Source organism: Oncorhynchus clarkii, chromosome 10 (genome assembly GCF_045791955.1).
Source record: "Oncorhynchus clarkii lewisi isolate Uvic-CL-2024 chromosome 10, UVic_Ocla_1.0, whole genome shotgun sequence".
In the NCBI taxonomy this organism is placed as follows: Eukaryota; Metazoa; Chordata; class Actinopteri; order Salmoniformes; family Salmonidae; genus Oncorhynchus; species Oncorhynchus clarkii.
In genome coordinates, this window is record NC_092156.1 from 50,308,586 (window position 1) to 50,333,837 (window position 25,252).

Consider the following 25,252-nt stretch of genomic DNA (forward strand, 5'->3'; position numbering starts at 1 on the left):
ATTACTGGGGTAGCGGTAAATGTGAAAGTGGACCAAATGAAGGGGAAGATTCACTGGCTGTATTCCAAACACGTTATTTTTACCCCCTCAGCCCTTGCGCTATCCACACATCTGTCACGCTGATCCTCAAAACGGGGGCCCCTCAGGGGAGCGTGCTTAGTCCCCTCCTGTCCTCCCTGTTCACCCACGGCTGTGTGGCCAAGCATGACACCATCATTAAGTTTGCTAGCTTCATACTATTTTTCTGACATGCCGAAAATGGAGCCTTGTTGATTACATTTGTGGATTTAGTAGAGTAGGGAGGTGGGTTTTTAATGAGTGTAGGGTTAGATGATAGAGTATTGGTTGATTTATTTCCTTTTTTCCAAGCAAAGTATTAGGGAGTTATATTCCAGTGCAGTTGGTAGTGCAACATCTGTTGGATGCCAACCACCTTTAAACCTCATCGAAGATATCAAATGAGGCTGAATATCCTGCTTGGTTCCAGGAATCAAGCGGGCCGTGAGCAATTGGAAACAAAACGAGGAACTGTGAAAATCACGGCAGTGCAGCGGAAAAGCCGCCATGATTAATTTGCTTCAATACAGCTCATAATAATGAAACCCAGAAATGAATTACCTTTGTTTTGTTCAGAAATTCCTGTGGAAAATTAATGGGGAAAGAATAGGGTTTCGGGATTTATGCCGAAAATTAGGTCTGAGGTTTAGGAGATCTTAAAAGTTTGATATTTAGTTAGTTAACATTAACTTTATAAATTATTTAGCCTTTGTGATTTTTAAAAATTTCATAAGTGCTTCAAAATTCACAAAAAGTGATGTTAGCTGATGAAGATGAACATAGAACAAGAAGTTATCCTAAACCTATGTTTACCACATACCTTATATTTGGCGTTTATCCAAAACCCTTACAAAAACACAATTCATTTTCCCAATAGGCTATGTACAACGCACCATGGCGGAGTTAGTACCTACAAAAAGACGCCATTACTATATTGGAAACGACAGGCTGTGATGGGTCTTGGGTTAGTTATAAAAAAAATCGGTACATGGCTTCCATCTTTGAGGACATGTAGAGCGGTCACTCGACTATCTTGTCAAAATAATAGATAATCTTTGTTTTATGGATGGGTGGACTAGCTGCGCTACAATATTTACGGGTTAGTTTGACTTCAATTGGATTAAATACTCATTAAATGTGTCGGTATGATGAGCTAGCGATTTGGGGAAATCTCCCTTGCTTTTCTAACGAATTCTAGCGCGGATTGGTTGTTTGCAAGCTAACTAGCACATTTGCCTTGTTTACATTGCTAACGATAGATAGCTAGCTAACCATTTTCGAGCCCTGCCAACTGACCAGTGTTTGAGGTTTAGGATTGAATTTGAGTAGGTATCGTAGCTATAACATATTGCCATCACACACTCATTTGTATTTGTCAATTAATACTGCTTAAATATCTATATTTACGAGGGGTGCCTAGCTAATTCGTAATTGTTGTGGACTGTATCGAGTACTTAATTAGCTAGCAAGCCAGTTAACTTTACAGTGCGAGATAAACATGGCAAGGTTTTTCATTGTTGGTTTCAATATAGACCTAATTTTTTGATTCTGGTAAATAACGTTATAGGTGAAACTGACAGAATCGCCGCTGCTGTTTTTTTAAAGGCATAGAGCAGCAAACCGAGATGAAGGGGTAAGTGTGACAGAAAAAGCTTTCGTTAATGGGCAATCAACCTTTTGTTTTATGTTGTCCAGTTAACTATTGGCTGACTGTTGCCGCCTTCTCCCCTGTACCACAGGCAGCAGAAGAGCCCGGATGACGACGGTGACGTGCCCATAATCGATGAAGGTGAGCGCCATAGAGAGTATTCTATGATTTATCATAATGGTGAGAATTAACTACTTTTGTTATGGACTGAACAAAAATATAAACGCCACGTTTTCATTGATTTTACTGTGTTGCAATTGGGGGCGGCATGTTAGCTTAGTGGTTAGAGCGTTGCCCTGAACAAGGCAGTTAACCCGTTAGGCCGTCATTGTAAATAAGAATTCGTTCATGCCTAGTTAAATAAAAGGAAATCCAGTATTGTGAAATAAATGTAGTAGGCCCTAATCTATGGATTTCACATGACTGGGAATACAGATTATTTTAATCTTTATTTAACTAGGCAAGTCAGTTAAGAACAGATTCTTATTTACAATGACTGCCTACCAGGGAACAGTGGGCTAACTGCTTTGTTCAGGGGCAGAACAACAGATTTTTACCTTGTCAGCTCGGGGATTCAATCCAGCAACCTTTCAGTCTGCAGCCACCTTCTCGTCTGATCAGCCAATCAAGGACCTGTTCAAGACAGGAGGAGGCGGATTGCCGGTAGGGGATTTGTACCCTTTTGTGTTTTTTTGGGGGGGGGTTACTGGCCCAACGCTCCAACCTCTAGGCTACCTGCCGCCCCATCTGTTGGTCACCCAATACATTGAAAAAAGTATTAAAAAAAATAGGGCCTCAGGATCTCATGATGTTTTTTTTGTGCATTACCATAGATAAAATGCAAATGTGTTTCATTGTCTGTAGTTTATGGTATGCCTGTCCATTCAATAACCCCACTGCCATCATGGGCCACTCTGACAACATTGACATCAGTGAACCCCTTGCCCACACGATGCCATACACGTGGTCTGCAGTTGTGAGGCCGGTTCGACGTACTGCCAAATTCTTTAAAATGCCGGAAGTGGCTTATGGTAGAGATATGAACATTCAATTCTCTGGAAACCGCATCTGTGGGTATTCCTGTAGTCAGCATGCCAATTGCACACTCCCTCAACTTGATACATCTGTGGTATTGTGCTGTATGATAAAACTGCATGTTTTAGAGTGGCCTTTTATTGTCTCCAGCACCTGTGTAATGATCATGCTGTTTAGTCAGCTTCTTGATATGCCACACCTGTCAGGTGGATGGATTATCTTGGCAAAGGATAAATGCTCACAAACAGGGATGTAAACAAATTTGTTAACATAAAACATTTTTGCATATGGGACATTTCTGGGATCTTTTATTTCAGATCATAAACATGGGACCAACACTTTACGTGTTGCGTTCTATACTTTTGTTCAGTGTAAACTATATACGTTCTTTGCATTGCTTCACTGAATGGTCAATGTGATGTGTGTTTACTGAAATGATTCAGGCTGTGATCTATGCAAGTACACATGCTGTCATAGCCATGGGCCTAGGCCCTATAGTTTCCCAAACTCAATCCTGGGGACCCCAAGGGGTGCACATTTTGGATTTTGCCCTGACACTACACAGCTGATACAAATAATCAAAGCTTGATGATTAGTTTATTATATGAATCAGCTGTGTAGTGCTAGGGCAAAAAATGTTCTGCCAAGTTGTCTCTCATACATCCTGCTAATGTTAACGTAAAAACTTGTTAGTCAGGTTGATCTGATTTATTACTTTGGGGGACCGAGTGGCGCAGCGGTCCAAGTCACTGCATGTCAGTGCTCGAGGCGTCACTACAGACCTGGATTCGATCCTGGGCTGTATCGCAACTGGCCGTTATCGGGCTGCCCCTAGGGCGGCGCATCATTGGCCTAGCGTCGTCCGGGTTAGGGGAGAGTTTTTGACCAGGGTGGGCTATCATTGTAAATAAGATTTTGTTTCTTAACTGACTTAAATAAAATAAAAAATAATACAAAAACTACAAGACTCTCCGGTCTCGCCCTCAGGTGCTGTTGCCACGGCCGACGACCCAACTGCCATCACCACCATCCAGTCTGCAGCCACCTTCTCGTCTGATCAACCAATCAAGTACCTGTTCAAGACCGAAGGAGGCGGGTTGCCGGTAGGGGAGTTGTACCCTCCCTCAGGGCAGGTAGAAGGGACTTTGCATGCCACACACACTCAGTCTGTCCCAATTTTCTCCCTTCCCTTTGGCCCTAAACCTTTGATGTTTGCACATTTGTAAGATTCTGTCTTAGCCATCCCTTTACTGACCCACCCCCCTCTGTTCAGGTGACGTACCGGGTGATCCAGGTGTCTGATGGACAGGTGGACGGACAGACAGACGGCGCCTCTGCTGTTAGCGTTGTGACGGGCTTCCCCGCAACGACACAGACTGTCACACAGGTACAACCCTTGGATGGTGTTGAGACACACACACACACACACACACACAAAATGCACAAGTTTGCTTTGTCTCACATATATCATCCCTTTGGCTGGAGTGGCGTCTCTGGATAAAGTTTCACCCATCATTTCCTTTCCCCACACACTTTATTGTGCATGCAAGCATACTACCAGCTGTCCATTCAGTTTATTAGTTGGATCTGTTGCTATCTAAAATATCTGTCATGTGTGTTGTCTGTCTGTCTGTCTGTCAGGCGGTGTTTTCCCAGTCTGAGGGACTGGAGGGGGAAGCCTCAGAGACTCACTACTACTACCCTGTCACTGATGCCACACAGACTACCATGGTTGAGAATGTACAAGCGCCAGAAACACTGCTCACTCAGAGCACACCCACTGGTCAGTTGAAATTATGTCATTCAAACATGTCCCAATTAGCTCCCTGCCCCATCCTTCAATGTTGGCATATCTGTAAGATGTAAGCAAGATAGCACTTTTCCGGTTATACCTAATCAGGAAACTTCAGATCTGCAAAAACCGAAGGGTTAGGTCCAAGGGCAAGGTGGAGGGAGAGAATTTGGGCCAGCTGAGATAGTCAGTCAATCTGTACATTGTCTGTTTGCTTAATAGTGCCCTGTGTCTTCCAGGTCAGCTATATGTGATGATGTCCCCACAGGACGTGTTGGGCGGAACAAACCAGAGGTCCATAGCACCCTCAACAAAGATATCTAACACATAACATCACATCCTCTCTGTCCAGGTTATGATATTACATAACCCATCACTGACTAGGCCTTCGGGCCTTCATCAAGGGAACTGGGGTTGTCCAATAAGAAAAGCTCATTTGGTTTCCCATTGCAAAATGTTTTAAAAAAAATTCTGTTGCGTGACCTAATGAACACGACCATAGTTAAAATAACATGACATTGCCAATAGTATTTCATACCTGGTGAATGTGGTGATAGGTCTACATGTTGTACATTGGGCTACTGTTTTGAATCCTCTTTTTCTATTCTACAGCAAGTCAGAGCCTCCTCGTACATCTAGAGATGACAAGAGACGAGCCCAACACAATGAAGGTACTTGAATATACAGCAGTACTGTGACCTTGAAAATGTTCAAGGATGTTGATCTGTGAAGTCTTGTTTTATATTTGTTCAAGACATTTTATAACCTTTTTAATCGGTCCCCAGTTGAGCGCCGACGCAGAGATAAGATAAACAACTGGATCGTCCAGCTGTCCAAAACCATCCCAGACTGCACCCTGGATGCGACGAAGAATGGGCAGGTGAGTTCCCAGGTACTCACTCAAGTCTTCATATTTTATTCAACTGGTATACGTTTTCACATGGACGCATTTCTGAGATTCTCTTTCTAGTTCTTCTTCCTTGATTATTCCCACAGCACCCCCCTTCTCCCTTAAAAAACTTCAGATAACTACATCTGTTTTCTTCTAAAAAGCAGTTTTCTCACCTAGCTACCTAAGATGAATGCGCTCACACAGTAATTACAGTATGTTGCCTGTAGAACTTATTAAAATGTGGGAAATGTTTCTATGAACCCCACTTTCAAACAGGCCCATTTTTACCACATTCTTGCCGGCATAAGCCTTTTGTACCTCCCACATGCATGCGGGTGAGGAGAGGAAGTAGGGGTGTGCATATGTGGGCGGGAGTCTATTTTAATAAATCCATTGATATACACCATCACAAAGAAATCCATTATTCATTTGATTTGGCAGGTCTTATGAAACAAGACAAATAAACTGTGTTTTCAAAAGAATAGAATAACATATAATATTATTATTTATTATTTTTTACCCTTTTTTTCTCCCCAATTTCGTGGTATCCAATTGTCTCATCGCTGCAACTCCCGTCCGGACTCGGAGAGGCGAAGGTCGAGAGCCGTGCGTCCTCCGAAATACAACCCAACCAAGCCGCACTGCTTCTTCACACAATGCCCACTTAACCCGGAAGCCAGCCGCACCAATGTGTTGGAGGAAACACCGTACACCTGGCGACCGTGTCAGCGTGCACTGCTCCCGGCCTGCCACAGGAGTCACTAGTGCGCGATGGGACAAGGACATCCCTGCCGGCCAAACCCTGTTCTTAACTGACTTGCCTAGTTAAATAAAGGTTAAATAAAAAATTTATAAACACAGGAAACTGTTGAGCGTAAAAAACACAGCAGCGTTGCAGTTCTTGACACAAACCGGTGTGCCTGGCGCCTACTACCATACCCCCTTTCAAAGGCATTTACATTTGTTGTCTTGGCCTTTTACCCTTTGAATGACACACATACACAATCCATGTCTCAACTATATCAAGGGCTAAAAATGCTTTAACCTGTCTCTCCCCTTCATCTACACTGATTGAAGTGGATTTAACAAGTGACATCAATAAGCGATCTTAGCTTTCAACTGGTCAGACTGTCATGGAAATAACTTGTTTTGAACTGTATACTCAAATTTTATTGGTCACATACACATATTTAGTAGATGTTATCGTGGGTGTACAGAAATACTTATGTTCCTAGATCCAGCAGTGCAGTAGTGTCTGACAATACACACATCTAAAAGTAAAAGAATGGAATTAAGAAATATATAAATATTAGGACGAGCAATGTCGAGTGGCATTAACCAAAATACATTTAGGATACAGTATATAAATATGAACTGAGTAAAGCAGTATGTGAACATTACTTATTCAAGTGACCAGTGATTCTATATTCCATGTATATGGGCAGCAGCCTCTAAGGTGCAGGGTTGAGTAACCGGGTGTTAGCCGGCTTGTGATGGCTAGTTAACAGTCTGCTGGCCTCGAGAGAGGAGCTGTTTTTCAGTCTCTCGGTCCCAGCTTTGCTGCACCTGTACTGACCTTGCCTTCTGGATGGTAGCAGGTTGAACAGGCCGTGGCTCGGGTGATTTAACTCCTTGATGATCTTTTTGGCATTCCTACAGCACATTGGGTGTCCTGGAGGGCAGGCAGTGTGCCCCAGTGATGCGTTGGGCAGTGTGCCCCAGTGATGCGTTGGGCTTTGTGCCCCAGTGATGCGTTGGGCAGAGCCCTGCGGTTCCGAGCGGTGCACTTGCCGTACCAGGCGGCGGAACAGGATGCTCTCAATTGTGCATGTAAAGGTTTGTGAGCGTTTTAGGGGCCAAGCTGAATTTCTTTAGCCTCCTGAGGTTGAAGAAGCGCTGTTGCACCTTCTTCACCACACTGTCTGTGTGGGTGGACCATTTCAGATTGTCAGTGATGTGTCCGCCGAGGAACTTGAAGCCTTCCACCTTCTCCACTGCGGTCCAATCAATGTGGATAGAGGCGTGCTCCCTCTGCTGTTTCCTGAAGTCCATGATCAGCTCCTTCGTTCTGTTGAGGGAGAGGTTATTTTCCTGGCACCACTCTGCCAGGGCCCCCACCTCCCTGTAGGCTGTCTAGTCATTGTTGGTAATCAGACCTACTACTGTTGTGTCGTTTGCAAACTTGATTGAGTTGGAGGCGTGTTTGGCCACGCAGTCATGTGTGAACAGGGAGTACAAGAGGGGGCTGAGCGTGGGGCCCCTGTGTTAAGGATCAGTGAAGTGGAGGTGTTGTTTCCTACCTGGGGGTGGCCCGTCAGGAAGTCCAGGATCCAGTTGCACAGGGCGGGGTTCAGAACCCAGATGGTGTTGAATGCTGAGCTATAGGCAATGAATAGCATTATTTACATAGGTATTCCTTTTGTCCAGATGGGATAGGGCAGTGTGCAGTGCGATGGCGATTGCATGGTGTGTGGATCTATTGGGGTGGAATGCAAATCAAAGTGGGTCTATGGTGTCAGGGAAGGTGGAGGTAATATAATCCTTAACTAACCTCTCAAAGCACTTGATGATGAAAGAAGTAAGTGCTATGGGGCGATAGTCATTTAGTTCAATTACCTTTGTTTTCTTGGGTACGGGAACAATGGTGGACATCTTGAAGCAAGTGGGGACAGCAGACTGGGAGAGATTGAATATGTCCGGAAACACTCCAGCCAGCTGGTCTGCTCATGCTCTGAGGACGCGGCTAGGGATATCGTCTGGGCCGGCAGCTCTTGTTGGCCATGGAGAACGAGTCCACAATCCTTGGGGAGTCGGGCCACGTCGATGGCACTGTGTTATCCTCAGTGGGCAAAGAAGCTGTTCAGCTTGTCCGGGAGCAAGACGTCAGTGTCCGACATGGCTGGTTTTCCTTTCGTAATCAGTGATTATCTGTAGACCCTGCCACATGCAGTGGTTCCTCAATTTAAAGTTTTGAGATTATGCTGTGGGACTTAGAGGTAATTTGTGGTTTAGTACGTTACCCTGCGTCATTGCTTCATTGCTCAAGACCACCGAAAGGGGGAGTTAGAGCACTGATTATGCTTTTGGAAGCTTTAAAAAAGTTATTATATGCTTAAGATGTATGTTGACTGAAATATAAGAAGCAAGTGATGTTTGCTAAATAATCAAGTTGATGGCGTGGACATATAGCCTCGGCACCTACTGAGTGATTCACTCATTCATGGCTTTGGATCAAAATAAACAAGTACCAACTTTCTTTCTGATAGTCTAGAAGTTAAAAATAGAAAATAGAAGTGATTATAAACTCAGCAAAAAAATAAACGTCCTTTTTTCAGGACCCTGTCTTTCAAAGATAATTCATAAAATCCATATAAATTCACAGATCTTCATTGTAAAGGGTTTAAGCACCATTTCCCATGCTTGTTCATTGAACCATCAACAATTAATGAACATGCACCTGTGGAACGGTCGTTAAGACGCTAACAGCTTACAGACGGTAGGCAATTAAGGTCACAGTTATGAAAACGTAGGACACTACAGAGGCCTTTCTACTGACTCTGAAAAACACCAAAAGACAGATATCCAGGGTCCCTGCTCATCTGCTTGAACATGCCTTAGGCATGCTGCAAGGAGGCATTAGGACTGCAGATGTGGCCAGGGCAATAAATTGCAATGTCCATACTGTGAGACGCCTAAGACAGAGCTCCAGGGAGACCGGATGAACAGCTGATCGTCCTCGCAGTGGCAGACCACGTGTAACAACACCTGCACAGGATCGGTACATCCGAACATCACACCTGCGGGACAGGTTCTGGATGGCAACGACAACTGCCTGAGTTACACCAGGAAAGCACAATCCTTCCATCAGTGCTCAGACTGTCCTCAATAGGCTGAGAGAGGCTGGACTGAGGGCTTGTAGGCCTGTTGTAAGGCAGGTCCTCACCAGACATCACCGGCAACAACATCGCCTATGGGCACAAACCCACCGTGTCAAAAAGTGCTCTTCACTGACGAGTCACGGTTTTCTCTCACCAGGGGTGATGTGTTACATCAAGGCCTGTACTCTGGAGCGGGGTCTAGGTGGAGGGTCCCTTCCTGCAAGCTCATCCTGACAATGCCACCAGCTATACTTCTCGTTCTGTGTGTGATTTCCTGCAAGACAGGAATGTCAGTGTTCTGCCATGGCCAGCGAAGAGTCCAGATCTCAGTCCCATTGAGCACGTCTGGGACCTGTTGGATCGGAGGGTGAGGGCTAGGGCCATTCCACGCAGAAATGTCCGGGAACTTGCAGGTGCCTTGGTGGAAGAGTGGGGTAATATCTTACAGCAAGAACTGGCAAATCTGGTGCAGTCCATGAGGAGGAGATACACTGCAGTACTTAATGCAGCTGGTGGCCACACCAGATATTGACTGTTACTTTTTTTACTTTTTTGACCCCCCCCCTTTGTTCAGGGACACATCATTCCATTTCTGTTAGTCACATGTCTGTGGAACATGTTCAGTTTGTCTCAGTTGTTGGATCTTGTTATGTTCATTCAAATATTTACACATGTTAAGTTTTCTGAAAATAAACGCAGTTGACAGTAAGAGGACATTTATTTTTTTGTTGAGTTTAAAAGTCACAACTCTACAATTGATCGCTAGTTTGGGTCTCAAATTATTACGGTCTGTGAATAGCATTTAACTAAAATAAGCAATGTTTGTTAAAAAAAACACCAGTAATATATAGACCTGGACCTATGAGCACTTAAAAACCAAGAGTCAGGGTTAGTGCTTTGTGTATATTATTATAGTGTATTATAGTCTCTAAAAGGAAAAATATTACCATTTTACTTTCATAATGCATCCTAATAATGCAGGGTTAATAATAATCGCTTTGTTAATAATTATATAAAAGCCCATTAGATATTCTCACAGACCAGATTTTCCCGAATGTAAAATGCCCCTTAGATATTAATTTTAGAGTCCTTCAATCCTCTAACTTTTAATCATTGGCGGAGAGTCACGTCATTGGCGGAGAGTCATGCAGCATTGGCGGAGAATCGTGCGGCATTGGCGGAGAATCGGGCGGAGAGCGACCTGTTTATATTACATGAGCAAAAAATATATGACATTTTATTTGGAATGGCAAGCCAGACAAAATTTAAAGGGCATATTGTCTCACGCCATGTTCAAGAATGTATTTTTTCCCTTTATTCAGATTATAACCGCTTACTTTCGGTTATTTGAAAACGAAAACATCTCCAAAATATCGTAATTAAAACTTGAAAATGAGAGAACTCTGGAAACAACGTTCCAGAATGAGAATGGTAAATGACTAATTCATACATTCATTCAATACATTTGAATACAAAAGAAGCCATCCATCCACCCATTATGGACTATTAGCAGGACAATAGTCTCTTGCCAAGGAAGAGGGCAAGGGGAGAATTGTATCGTCAATTTCTCAAGCCAAAACATCTTGATTGCCTTCACCAGTTCATCTTTGCTTGTAGGCTTGGCAAAGTTAGGACTTTTTATTTATTTTTGATTTTACTACATAAAGGTCTATTTACTCTGCTGGCGTCTTGACCCAGTTTATCCCCTCATTTGCAATGCAAACCTGAGCGGCAGTGTGTTTTGGTCCGAGCAGACCCTTTTCCGGCTTACAGTTTTCATCAAGCCAGCTTCTTTCTATGGTGCTACCCGTTCCAGGGTTAGGACTGTAACCACCAGAGGACTTGAAAATGAGCCGGAGCTGAGAGGATCACCAAAACTAAAGGTATTTTGGTTTCAGTGTATTTTCCCAAAAAATAGTGTATATAGCCTATCAATGTGTAGGCATACTGTGTAATAAAATCGCTAATTGTGTACTAAAAACGTGAATGTGTTTTTGCAGAGCATACAAACCATGGTGACAACCATCCGTGGAGATCAGTGGACAAAGGGCTAGACAACGGGCTGCACCGATAAAACGCATGGTTCCACAGAATACCAACTGAGATGGATCCTGAAGCAAATGTGGCTTACCAGTGAACCTCCAGGTGTTCATCATTAATACTGTGTCTCAGAAGTTTCTGTCCATGACTGATGCAACCCGAAAAGGCATTAAAGACAAGAGTTAATAAGTACTTGAGGTCACCGAGAAAGTCTGGACATGGCCTGCTCTCCCTTATGTAAGGAATTAGGCACTTTATCATGTTTACTATGTACTGTAGGATATGTTTACTTGTCAAACTGCACAGTAGCCTAATAAACATATACAGGTGGCTTCTATCTTCAATATGCTTTAAATGCTTTATTATCCAAATGTTTAAAGTGCGTGTGGGTGACCTCATGCAACTGCAAAATGTCAGATAAAGCATATACTGTACAGTATTTCTTCATCAACATGCTCTCTTCCAGCCAAAGAGAGGAGTCACAAAAAGCAGAAATAGAGAGAAAATTAATCACTAACCTTTGATGATCTTCATCAGATGGCACTCATAGAACTTCATGTTACACAATACATGTATGTTATATTCGATAAAGTTCATATTTATGTCCAAAAATCTCAGTTTACATTGGCGTGTTATGTTCAGTAATGTTTTGCCTACAAAACATTTGGTGATTTTGCAGAGAGCCACATCAATTTACAGAAATACTCAAACTTTAATGAAAGATACAAGTGTTATGCATAGGATTATAGATAAACTTCTCCTTAATGCAACCGCTGTGTCAGATTTCAAAAAAGCTTTACAGCGAAAGCATACCAAGCAATAATCTGTGTACAGCGCTCAGCCACCAAAACAAGCCAACCTGCCATGTTGTGGAGTCAACAAAAGTCAGAAATAGCGTTAGAAATATTAACTTACCTTTGATGATCTTCATCAGAATGCACTCTCAGGAATCCCAGTTCCACAATAAATGTTTGTTTTGTTTGATAGTCCATTTTTATGTCCAAATACCTCCTTTTTGTTTGAGGGTTTATTTCACCAATACATATGCACAAGGTGCGGACACTAAGTCCAGACAAAGTCAAAAAAGTTCCATTACAGTTCGTAGAAACATGTCAAACGATGTATATAATTAATCTTTAGGATGTTTTTTATCATAAATCTTAAATAACGTTTCAACCGGACAATTCCTTTATCTTTAGAAATGAAAGGGAACAGAGCTTGTGCTCACGGCCGCGCGCGATCAACAATTCAAGGCTTTCAGCCAGACCCCTGGTTGAAACAGCTCGTATTCGCTCCCCTTTCACAATAGAAGCCTGAAACAGCATTCTAAAGACTGCTGACATCTAGTGGAAGCCTTGGGAAGTGCAATCTGACCAATTTACACTGTATATTGGATAGGCAATCACTTGAAAAACTACAAACCTCAGATTTCCCATTTCCTGGTTGGATTTTTCTCAGATTTTTGCCTGCCATATGAGTTCTGTTATTCTCACAGACACCATTCAAACAGTTTTAGAAACTTCAGTGTTTTCTATCCAAATTTACTAATAATATGCTTATCTTAGCTTCTGGGCCTGAGTAGCAGGCAGTTTACTCTGGGCACGCTTTTCATCCGAACGTGAGGTTAAGTTCTCTGAAGTCCAAACCTCATGCAACTGCAAAATGTCGGATAAAGCATATAGTGTACATTATTTCTTCAACATCTTTATGCTTTTGTTAATAAAATAATGATAAAAATACTCTTTCAAATTAATAGAAGAGGCAAGTGGAAGGGGATTTTTTTTTCAAACACTTGTTTTTCACAAGGGCTATTAGCAGGACAATAGGCACAATGTGGTCCCCAAGACACCTCTTTGACATAGGGTCCTCCATATCTCTTGATGATGTCATTGAATGTCTCGACAGCTTTGATCCATGCCTGGGCCTGCAGCACGCAAAGTTCTTTGTTTGTCAGACTAAACTACAGAACAGTAGATATCGAGAACACGCATGGTTAATGTTCTGAAAAAAAAAATATGATATTATATATATATATATATATATATATATATATATACATATATAAGATGTTTTACAAAGCCTTTCCATAAGTCCACTCAAGTTTCTTCAACTGTCTTCTGACTGTGATTAGAGCGATGTTGATTGCCTTTGTCGATCGCTCATCATCTTCAACCATCAGTCCATCTTACCGAGTCCACCAAATGCATTGTTTTAGGTACTCTAAAACCAGATTTTTCCCAACAAAAAATGTATCAACCCCTACAAATATATAAATGTATTATTAACACTGCATTATAATTGTATAAAAGCCCCTTAGATATTAATTTTGACTCCTTTACATTTAATTAGATCTACACTGTACAAGGACATTTTATTGATCTTCCAGTATTTTCATTTAGAGATTCCGGTAAACTCTTTGATGTTTCCTTTTATGTATCTTACCAATTATTATTGGATTATTCACCATGGCAACCAATGACATGTCTTTCTTAGTTTGGTTGGCTTTTTTGCAGAATTCACAGCCTGCTACGCTTGTGAAAAACAAAATGCCTCCAGCTGTTTTTATATAATTATAATGCAGGGTTATGCATTCATGAATGAAATCGCTTTAACCGACATGTTGCAGTTCATCTGATGAATATACACATGGGCCTAATTATATAAGGAATATGAAATCGGAGGGTAGAAATGATTAAATATTAAAGCATTAGACCTCTTACTAAAGGCGTCAGTCATACGAAAGTTATACTTAAATCCGAACTGGTTGGAGATTATAAGAGTACTTGGCCATAAAGGCTAGATCATTTTTCAAGCTTTTCAAACATTCATAGATGACCAGCAGGGTAAAATAATATAAACAGTGGTTATAGAGGGTGCAACCACTCAGCACCTTTGGAGTAAATGTCAGTTGGATTTTTATAGCCGAGCATACAAAGGTCAAGACAGCAAGGCAACTTTGCACGATGGTGCCGATAGAGATGGCAGCTTCGCTTCTAGTCCTATGGGAAACTGTGCAGTATTTGTTTTAATATGTATTATTTCTTACATTGTTAGTCCAGAAAACCTTAAGTGTCATTACATACAACCGGGAAGAACTATTGGATATCAGAGAGATGTCAATTTACCAGCACAACCAGCACTACGACCAGGAATACGACTTTCCCAAAGCGGATTGTTTGTCTGCACCTCCCAGGGCATTTGAACTGATTCCAGAAACCAACCCAAAACAACGGCACCGGAGTGGTCTTCTAGTGAGGCTTCGGATGTGCACACACCACCCACTGCTTCCGAGTATATTACTCGGTAAAGTCCAGTCCCTAGTTAACAAAGTCGACAAAATCAGGGCAAGAGTTGCTTTCCAAAGAGATATCCGGGATTGTAACATACTCTGTTTCACGGAAAGCTGGGGACATGCTGTCCGAGTCCGTACAGCCAGCGGGATTTTCAGTGCATCGCGCCGACAGGAATAAACATCTTTCCGGTATGAAGAAGGGTGGGGTGTATATTTCATGATTAACGACTCATGGTGTAATTCTAACAGCATACAATAACTCAAGTCCTTTTGTTCAGCTGACCTAGAATTCCTCACAATCAAATGCCGACCGTATTATCTCCCAAGAGATCTCTCCTTGGTTATCGTCACAGCCGTGTATATCCCCCCGCAAGCGGATACCAAAACGGCCATCAAGGAACTTCACTGGACTTTATGCAAACTGGAACCATATATCCTGAGGCTGCATTTATTGTAGCTGGTGATTTTAACAAAGTTAATTTGATAACAAGGCTACCTAAATTCTATCAGCATATCAATTGCAGTACACGAGTGAGTAGCACGCTCGACTATTGCTACTCTAATTTCCGCGATGCATTCAAGGCCCTTCCCCGCCCTCCTTTTGGCAAATCCGACCATGACTAAATCTTGTTGCTCCCCTCCTATAGGCAGAAACTAAAACAGGAAGCGCCCATGCTTAGGTTTATCCAACGTTGGTCTGACCAATCGGATTCCACGCTTCAAGATTGCTTCGCTCACGTGGACTGGGATATGTTCCGGGTAGCCTCAAAGAACAACATTGAGCGAGTTTACTCGGTGAGCAAGTTTACAGGGAAGTGTAGGAGATGTTGTACCTACTGTGACTATTAAAACCTTCCCTAACCAGAAGCTTTGGATTGATGGCAGCATTCGCGCAAAACTGAAAGCACGTACACCCGCATTTAAACATGGCAAGGTGACTGGAAACATGGCCGAATACAAACAGTTTAGTTATTCCGTCCGTAAGGCAATCAAACAAGCAAAGCGTCAGTATAGAGACAAAGTGGAGTCGCAATTCAACGGCTCAAACACGAGACGTATGTGGCAGGGTCTACAGAGAATCACGGATTACAAACAGAAAACCAGCCCTGTTGCGGACATCGACGTCTTGCTACCAGACAAATTAAAAAACATATTTGAGGACAGTACAGTGCCACCTACGCAGCCCGCTACCAAAGACTGTGAGCTCTCCTTCTCCGTGGCCAACGTGAGTAAAACATTTAAATATCTTAACCCTTGCAACGGGGCGATAGTCATGGGATGCCGGCCCAGACGGCATCCCTAGCCTCGTCCTCAGAGAATGTGCAGACCAGCTGGCTGGTGTGTTTACGAATATATTCAGTCAGTCCCTATCCCAGTCTGCTGTCCCCACATGCTTCAAGATGGCCACCCTTGTTCATGTTCCCAAGAAAGCTAAGTTAACTGAACTAAATGACAATCGCCCCGTAGCACTCACTTCTGTCATCATGAAGTGCTTTGAGAGACTAGTCAAGGATCATATCACCTCCACCCTACCTGTCACCCTAGACCCATTCCAATTTTCTTACCGCCCCAATAGGTCCACAGACGTTGCAATCGCCATCACACTGCACACTGCCCTATCCCATCTGGACAAGATGAATACCTATGTAAGAATGCTGTTCATTGACTACAGCTCAGCATTCAACACCATAGTACCCTCCAAGCTGGGTCTCGACCCCGCCTTGTGCAACTGGGTCCTGGACTTCCTGACGGGCCGCCCCCAGGTGGTGAAGATAGGAAACAACATCTCCACTCCGCTGATCCTCAACACTGGGGCCCCACGTTCTCAGCCCCCTTCTGTACTCCCTATTAACCCACGACTGCGTGGCCATGCACGCCTCCAACTCAATCATCAAGTTTGCAGACGACACTACAGTGGCAGGCTTGATTACCAACAACGACGAGACAGCCTACAGGAAGAAGGTGAGAGCCCTCGGAGTGTGGTATCAGGAAAGTAACCTCTCACTCAATGTCAGCAAAACAAAAGAGATGATCATTGACTACAGGAAACAGCAAAGGGAGCACCCCCCTATCCACATAGATGGGACAGCTGTGGAGAAGGTGGAACGTTTTAAGTTCCTTGGTGTACATATCACTGACAAACTGAAATGTTCCACGCACACAGACAGTGTGGTGAAGAAGGCGCAACAGTGCCTCTTCAACCTCAGGAGGCTGAAGAAATGTGGCTTGTCACCTAAAGCCATCGCAAACGTTTATAGATGCACAATTGAGAGCACCTTGTCGGGCTGTATCACTGCCTGGTACGGCAACTGCGCCTCCCACAACCGCAGGGCTCTCCAGAGGGTGTTGCGGTCTGCACAGCGCATCTCCGGGGGCAAGCTACCTGCCCTCCAGGACACCTACAACACCCGATGTCACAGGAAGGCCAGAAAGATCATCAAGGACATTAACCACCCGAGTTCACCCCTCTTCCACCCAGAAGGCGAGGTCAGTACAGGTGAATCACAGCTGGGACCGATAGATTGAAAAACAGCTTCTATCTCAAGGCTATCAGATTGTTAAACAGCCACCACTAGCACAGAGAGGCGGCTGCCCACCTACAGACTTGATATCATTGGCCACTTTAATAAATGGAACACTAGTCACTTTAATATTGCTACTTTAAGAATTATTACATATCTTGCGTTACTCATCTCATATGTACAGTGGGGCAAAAAAGTATTTAGTCAGCCACCAATTGTGCAAGTTCTTCCACTTAAAAAGATGAGAGAGGCCTGTAATTTTCATCATAGGTAAACTTCAACTATGACAGACAAAATGAGAAAAAAAATCCAGAAAGGGATTAAGGAATTTATTAGCAAATTATGGTGGAAAATAAGTATTGTATGTGTTCAGTATGTGTTCAATTATGTGTGACATTGTGGCATTTAAAGCATATTGAAGATAGAAGCAATAGGATTTGAAGCAATAGCCTACCCGTGTGTGGTCAACTATTTCAGCACCGTTTCGTGCTGCTCTGAGACAAGCATGGGGACTGGTCTTGATAAATCAATTAGATTTTTTATTTTCACTGAATCTCAATTTGGGTATTGGTTAGCCTACAATTAGGTTGTGGAAATGTTAGGATTATTTTGTTCTTAGTAGCCTACTCCTGATCAGTCACATTGTACAGGGTTTTGTTTTTCTTCGAATAGAAACACCATAATATTAATCAAATTAATTAAGATACATTTCTTAAAATCAATCCCATATACTATGTTCTTACAAAAAAGGTTTTAAATTCTCTAGAACAGCCAATATTTAAAAAAAAGTCAAATGCTTCTCAGATGCCTTCTGGTGGTCAAACTATCACTAACTAGCATCAATTGCAACAATGGCTGACACTTATAACGTGCCATAGGATTCTGCGGTAGCCCGCAAGGTGTGCTGCAGTACAACGCAACTTTTAAAGGAAGAACCACTGTATGTCTCGTGTTTAAGCCGTTGAATTGCGACTCCACTTTGTCTCTATACTGATGTTTTGCCTGTTCGATTGCCTGTTCGACCTTATTCCCAGTCACCTTGCCATGGTTAAATGCGGTGGTTTGCGCTTTCAGTTTTCCGCAATTACTGACATCTATCCACGGTTTCTGGTTTGGGTAGGTTTTTAGGAGTCACAGTGGGAACATCATCCCATATGCACTTCTTGATGAACTCAGTCACCATGTCCGTGTATACAGTGGGGAGAACAAGTATTTGATACACTGCCGTTTTGCAGGTTTTCCTACCTACAAAGCATGTAGAGGTCTGTAATTTTTTTTATCATAGGTACACTTCAACTGTGAGAGACGGAATCTAAAACAAAAATCCAGAAAATCACATTGTATGATTTTTAAGTAATTAATTAGCATTTTATTGCATGACATAAGTATTTGATCACCTACCAACCAGTAAGAATTCCGGCTCTCACAGACCTGTTAGTTTTTCTTTAGGAAGCCCTCCTGTTCTCCACTCATTACCTGTATTAACTGCACCTGTTTGAACTTGTTACCTGTATAAAAGACACCTGTCCACACACTCAATCAAACAGACTCCAACGTCTCCACAATGGCCAAGACCAGACAGCTGTGTAAGGACATCAGGGTTAAATTGTAGACCTGCACAAGGCTGGGGTGGGCTACAGGACAATAGGCAAGCAGCTTGGTGAGAAGGCAACAACTGTTGATGCAATTATTAGAAAATGGAAGAAGTTCAAGATGACGGTCAATCACCCTCGGTCTGGGGCTCCATGCAAGATCTCACCTAGTGGGGCATCAATGATCATGAGGAAGGTGAGGGATCAGCCCAGAACTACACGGCAGGACCTGGTCAATGACCTGAAGAGAGCTGGGACCACAGTCTCAAAGTAAACCATTAGTAGCACACTACGCCATCATGGATTAAAATCCTGCGGCGCACGCAAGGTCCCCCTGCTCAAGCCAGAGCATGTCCAGGCCCGTCTGAAGTTTGCCAATGACCACCTGGATGATCCAGAGGAGGAATGGGAGAAGGTCATGTGGTCTGATGAGACAAAAATAGAGCGTTTTGGTCTAAACTCCACTCGCCGTGTTTGGAGAAGGAAGGATGAGTACAACCCCAAGACACCATCCCAACAGTGAAGCATGGAGGTGGAAACATCATTCTTTGGGGATGCTTTTCTGCAAAGGGGACAGGACGACTGTACCGTTTTGAGGGGAGGATGGATGGGGGCCATGTATCGTGAGATCTTGACCAACAACCTCCTTCCCTCAGTAAGAGCATTGAAGATGGGTCGTGGCTGGGTCTTTCTAGCATGACAACGACCCGAAACACACAGCCAGGGCAACTAAGGAGTGGCTCCGTAAGAAGCATCTCAAGTTCCTGGAGTGGCCTAGCCAGTCTCCAGACCTGAACCCAATAGAAAATCTTTGGAGGGAGCTGAAAGACCGTATTGCCCAGCGACAAGGATCTGGAGAAGGTCTGTATGGGGGAGTGGACCAAAATCCCTGCTGCAGTGTGTGCAAACCTGGTCAAGAAGTACAGGAAACGTATGATCTCTGTAATTGCAAACAAAGGTTTCTGTACCAAATATTAAGTTCTGCTTTTCTGATGTATCAAATACTTATGTCATGTAATAAAATGCTAATTAATTACTTAAAGATCATACAACGTGATTTTCTGGATTTTTGTTTTAGATTCCGTCTCTCACAGTTGAAGTGTACCTAGGATATAAGTTAGAGACCTCTCTCTACATGCTTTGTAAGTAGGAAAACCTGCATAATCAGCAGTGTGTCAAATACTTGTTCTCCCCACTGTACGTCAATGTTATCCTCAGAGGCTACCCGGAACATATTGCAGTCGGCGTGATCAAAACACTCTTGAAGCATGGCTTCCGATTGGTCGGTCCAGCGTTGAATAGACCTTAGCACGGACGCTCCCTGTTGGAGTTTCTGCCTGTAGGAAGGGAGGAGTAAAATGGAGTTGTGATCTGATTTGCCGAAGAGAGGGCGGGGGAGGGCCTTGTAGGTGTGCCTGAAGGGGGAGTAGCAGTGGTTGAGCGGTTTTCCAACACGAGTACTACAGTCAATGTGTTGATAGAACTTCGGTAGTGTTTTCCTCAGATTTTCTTTGTTAAAATCCCCAGATACAATAAATGCAGCCTCGGGATATATGGGTTCCAGTTTGCACAATGTCATGTTTAGTTCCTTGAGGGCCATCGTGGTATCGGCATGAGGGGTAATACACACGGCTGTGACTATAACCGAAGAGAATTCTCTTGGGAAGTAATACGGTCGGCATTTGATTGTGAGGTATCCTAGGTCGGGTGAACAAAAGGACTTGAGTTTCTGTATGTTATCACAGTCACACCATGAGTAGTTAATCATGAAATATACACCACTGCCTTGCTTCTCCCCGGGGAGTTCTGAGGACCCAACTGGCTGTATGGATGGGGAAAGTATATCCAGAGAGAGCCATGATTCCGTGAAACAGAGTATGTTACAGTCCCTGTTACCGTCCCTTGCTATATGAGCTTGTCTACTTTATTGTCCAGAGACTGAACATTAGCGAATAATATACTTAGAAGTGGTGGATGGTGTGCCTACCTCCTGAGTTGAACTGGAAGTCCACTCCGAATACATCTTCTCCGCCGGCGGCGTCTTGGAGCAGCCTCGGGGATAAGTTCAATTGCCCTGTTGGGTACAAACAAAGGATACAATTCGGGAGTAGTATTCCTGGTCGTAATTCTGGTGAGTTTGACTGATGTCCAAAAGTTATTTCCGGCTGTATGTAATAACTCAAAAAACCTTCTGTGCTAACAATGTAAGTAATAACACACACACACACAAAAAAATACTGCAACGTTGCTTCGGAGCTAGAAGCAGAGCTGCCATGTCTGTCAGCGCCATCTTATCTTTGCATAGAAACCCACATAAAAGCATGTAGATAAAAATATGTAATGTTTGCTAGAATGGAGGTTTAAAATCAGCTTCATATGCATATTAGCCGTAGCCTACACATATAGCATACCTTGCAAAACAATATTCAATCAAAACAATTGTACAATGTGCTCTGCAATAAGATTTCCAAAGATTGATTCCTAAACCAGATGAGTTCTCAAATAGCAGCTGCCCAGTGTTGGATGCATTGGAAAATAAGGTATGGGAATGACAAAGAACCTGTAGGATTATAGAAAAAGCAGTTGGGAAATAAATGTTCAATTAATACAAGTATATTTAGGTGGTTTAAAGTATTAACTTTCCTACTATACTTCTAGAAGTTGACGGTGCCAAGTCTTGCCAATCCATTCATTATTCTACTAACTATGACTGAGTGTGAGACGTTTTCCACAATGTACGTTTCATGCATATACTGTACATTCAAACTGTATATTCGAACAAAGAACACCATCACAAATAGTGTTTCACCATTTATTGAGAACTAAGACAAATGGCAAAGGTGTCTCGGGCAGTATTTGAGGTATCTAAATATAGTGTAACCTACCAATCAATGTATATCAAGTGCAGAGGGCACAATCTTACAATGTTGCAGTCCAGAAATGAGAGCTTTGCCATCTATGTCAAAAGCCTGGGCCTCTGATGGAGACTAGAACTGTCATCAACGTATGCTTCAGTATTCACCCTTCTCGCTAGGAGCATTTGTGTGCCCAGGCCCCAAGTGAGAGATAATGAATAAACATGTTCAGACAAGCATGTATCTATAGTTGGTTGGTGTTCTTCAACTCTAAAATGCAGACTGTGCGAGACAAAACCCACAAAGAAAAGACAACAGGCAAATGCGTATTCATATGGGGTCCCAATGTCTAAATAGTGACGAATCGGCCAATGCTTGGTGAATCTATAGGACTAGGACATAGGAGGGCATAATAGGTCATGTGAGACAAAAGTGAGAGACAAGAATTCATCAAATAAATCATCACAGCAAAGGAATGTAGTTTGTGAGCTAGAAAATGAACATCCTGACAGTCTGAGGCAGGGTGCTCTGCAATCATCCTACTCCAACTATTGATAGGGATAATGTGGGATTTCTTATTTGTCAGTATGAAATAAATGAGTGGGTCCTGCCTTGATGACTATTAGATTTACACTACTTGTCCTATAGATGTGTGTAGTCAAATTACTTGTAATAAACTGATAGCTAAACTTCAATTAACCCGTACCCCTGGACATTGACTCTGTACCCCTTGTATATAGCCTCGTCATTGTTATTTTGTTACTATTTTTCAGAGTTATTTATCATTTTTTTTGTACTTTTTTAAAACTCTGCATTGTTGGTTAAGGGCTCGTAAGTAAGCAAGGTTGTATTCGGCGCATGTGACGAATAAAACTTGATTTGAATTTGATTTGACATGCTATCTAGTGATAAAACTATCTGGTCCTGCTAGCTAGCAATATATATATTTGTTTTAACTAGATTACTTGCTATGTTCTAAGTTGGGAGTCATTTCACAGCTTGCATTGATGGTGTCACGTTTCTAGAACTAAATAGTTAGATTACAAAAATAATAAGACTTTGCTTGAGGAGTTTGTCGGACAAAGCTCCCTCTCAAGATGTCACCAGGTGTCTACTACCTTAGATAAGGATAACGTGATTGGCATACGACACAAGTTTTGATTGGTTAACAGTTTAGTACCAGCGGTGTTTGCCTGTCCAGCTAGCGAACATAAAAGTAAGTATTTTGAGAACATTTGCAAGAATTGACCTTGCGTTCAGAATAATTAAATATACACAATATGTAAAAGTCAGTTCTTCCCTCAACAGAGATTGATTATCTTGGTGGTGGTCCGTAGAAAGCTATGTAAATCGCTTTGGATAAAAGTGTCTGCTAAATGGCATTATTATTATTATTATACTGAACAAAAATATACACAACATGCAACAATTTTAAAGATTTTACTGAGTTACAGTTCATATGAGGAAATCAGTCAATTGAAATCAATTCATTAGACCCTAATCTATGGATTTCACATGACTGGAACTACAGATTTGCGTCTGTTGGTTACAGATACCTTAAAAGGAATGGGCCTCAGGATCTCATCATGGTAGTTCTGTGCATTCAAATTGCCATCGATAAAATGCAATTGTGTTCGTTGTTTTAGCTTATGCCTACCCATACCATAACCCCACCGCAACCATGGGTCACTCTGTTCACAACGTTGACATCAGCAAACCGCTCGCCCACATGACGGCATACACATCTGCGGTTGTGAGGCTGGCAGGACATACTGCAAAATTCTCTAAAATGGTGTTGGAGGCAGCTAAGCATGGTAGATAAATTAACATTAAATTCTCTGGCAACATCGCTGGTGGGCATTCCTGCAGTCAGCATGCCAATTGCACGCTCCCTCAACTTGAGACATCTGTGACATTGTGTTGTGTGACAAAACGGCACATTTTATAGTTGCCTTTTGTACCCAGCACAAGGTGCACCTGTGTAATGATAATGCTGTTTAATCAGCTTCTTGATATGCCATACCTGTCTGGTGGCTGTATTATCTTGGCAAAGGAGAAATGCTCACTAACAGAGATGTAATCAAATTTGAGAGAAAAAAGCTTATTTTTTTGTTGTTGTGCGTATACAACATTTCTGGGTTATTTTTTTTATTTCAGCCTATGAAACAGCGTATTACATGTTGTGTTTTATAATTTTGTTCATTGTATATATCAAGGCATAATGCCAGTGCTGTGACCAGTGTGGTGTCCTCCTGTCCTGTCTGTTCCCTACAGAGTAAAGGAGGGATCCTGTCCAAGGCTTGTGATTACATCCAGGAGCTGCGTCAGAGCAATGCCAGACTGGGGGAGGACCTGGAGAATCTGGAGAGACTACGCATGGACAACCAGTTGCTTAGACAAGAGGTACTGCAGCAGCTCAGATTGTTCCCACTCAAACACACAATCACCATGTTCAAGGGGATCTGTCTGAGCAATGTGCTGCACAGATTTGCTAACCTTGACCACATAACGACTAGTTACTAGTTGCAGGGGAACTGTAGACCAGGGATTCATCCGCAGCACCTTGCTCAGACTGATCCTCTCAAACATGCTAAAGATCTATACATAGCCAAAGAAACCTCGATGATGCATTACATAAATCTTAATAGTAGTGAGCGGTGTTGGTCAAAAGCTGGTGATGTGGGTTACTATAACAACTCACAAGCATACCACATTAACATATTCCCTTTTCCCACTCACAGGTTGATGATTGGAAAACCAAGAACCAGATGATGAGAAGCCAGCTGAGACAGAACGGCATTGTGGGAGCAGCAGGTGTAGATCCACAGTGAAGGACAAGAGACAAAGGTGCCTGTACGAGGGCTCTGTTTGAATTGCCAGAAAAGACACCCTCCTTTCCTCACTTGAGGTAGTAACTGATCTGTATGGGATTGGAGAGGTGAAACGTAGGGTCCCAATGACACCAACCCAGTCATCTTATATCTGTAATTTCATCTAGGATGGATGTATTTGGAAAGCATTCGAACAAGGTCTACGATGTTGTGGGCTGTTGGAATACGACAACATTGGTCAATGGAGGCGGTTGTATGCAGAGGGTTGCTTCCAACAAATCTGGACTGCACTCTTTTTGGATGTCCTCCATGATGTTTTCTTCCTTGACAATTGTATGGACACCCCATGATCATGGACATTCATCCTACCTAGAAAAACACTTAAGCTACACAGCATAATACTCATGTCTGTGTTCTTTATCACCTTTGAAATCAAATGTATTTTGTGACCCCTCAAACAACTTGCCCATATATGGGTATTTCTACACTCTTGCCACACATTATGTGAAAGAAAAAATGTGATGCCTTTTATGTTTGAAATAAAATATTTTATGAAAAGGCTTATTTAAATGCTAGACTGAACCGAACACCATGTCTATTGGTTGACAGTTTCACTACCAGCTGACTGACACTGGTGTCCTACATCAGTTTGTATCAGTCACTGAGCAAATAATGAATTTGATGGTTCTTTGTGTATTTTTAGTTTTCCAAAATTTGGACTAACCTATTTCTGACATTAATACAACCTTCAGCCTCTAATATTATTTTGTGTTATAGGTTGATTTGCTGTAATTTCTATTAAATTTGTCTGAAAGAAA

The 25,252-nt window shown here is 42.5% G+C and overlaps 1 protein-coding gene across 15 annotated transcripts; it reads left to right on the top strand.

Moving 5' to 3' along the window:
* Positions 1-979: 979 nt before the first annotated feature.
* On the top strand, positions 980-25,252 carry LOC139418729 (upstream transcription factor 1, like). 15 transcript variants are annotated; one of them, XM_071168393.1, is made up of 11 exons: positions 980-1,156; positions 1,625-1,690; positions 1,797-1,846; positions 3,728-3,843; positions 4,014-4,127; positions 4,382-4,523; positions 4,772-4,826; positions 5,145-5,203; positions 5,318-5,412; positions 23,878-24,006; positions 24,345-25,252. In XM_071168393.1, the coding sequence occupies exons 2-11, from the start codon at positions 1,683-1,685 to the stop codon at positions 24,432-24,434; spliced, it is 858 nt and encodes a 285-aa protein (XP_071024494.1). In that variant the 5' UTR covers positions 980-1,156; positions 1,625-1,682; the 3' UTR covers positions 24,435-25,252. The 15 variants fall into 15 exon arrangements, with proteins under 15 accessions (XP_071024494.1, XP_071024483.1, XP_071024484.1 ...); XM_071168382.1 differs by having other exon boundaries at positions 1,011-1,156; positions 1,797-1,885; positions 3,728-3,873; positions 5,318-5,424; XM_071168383.1 differs by having other exon boundaries at positions 1,011-1,156; positions 1,797-1,885; positions 3,728-3,873.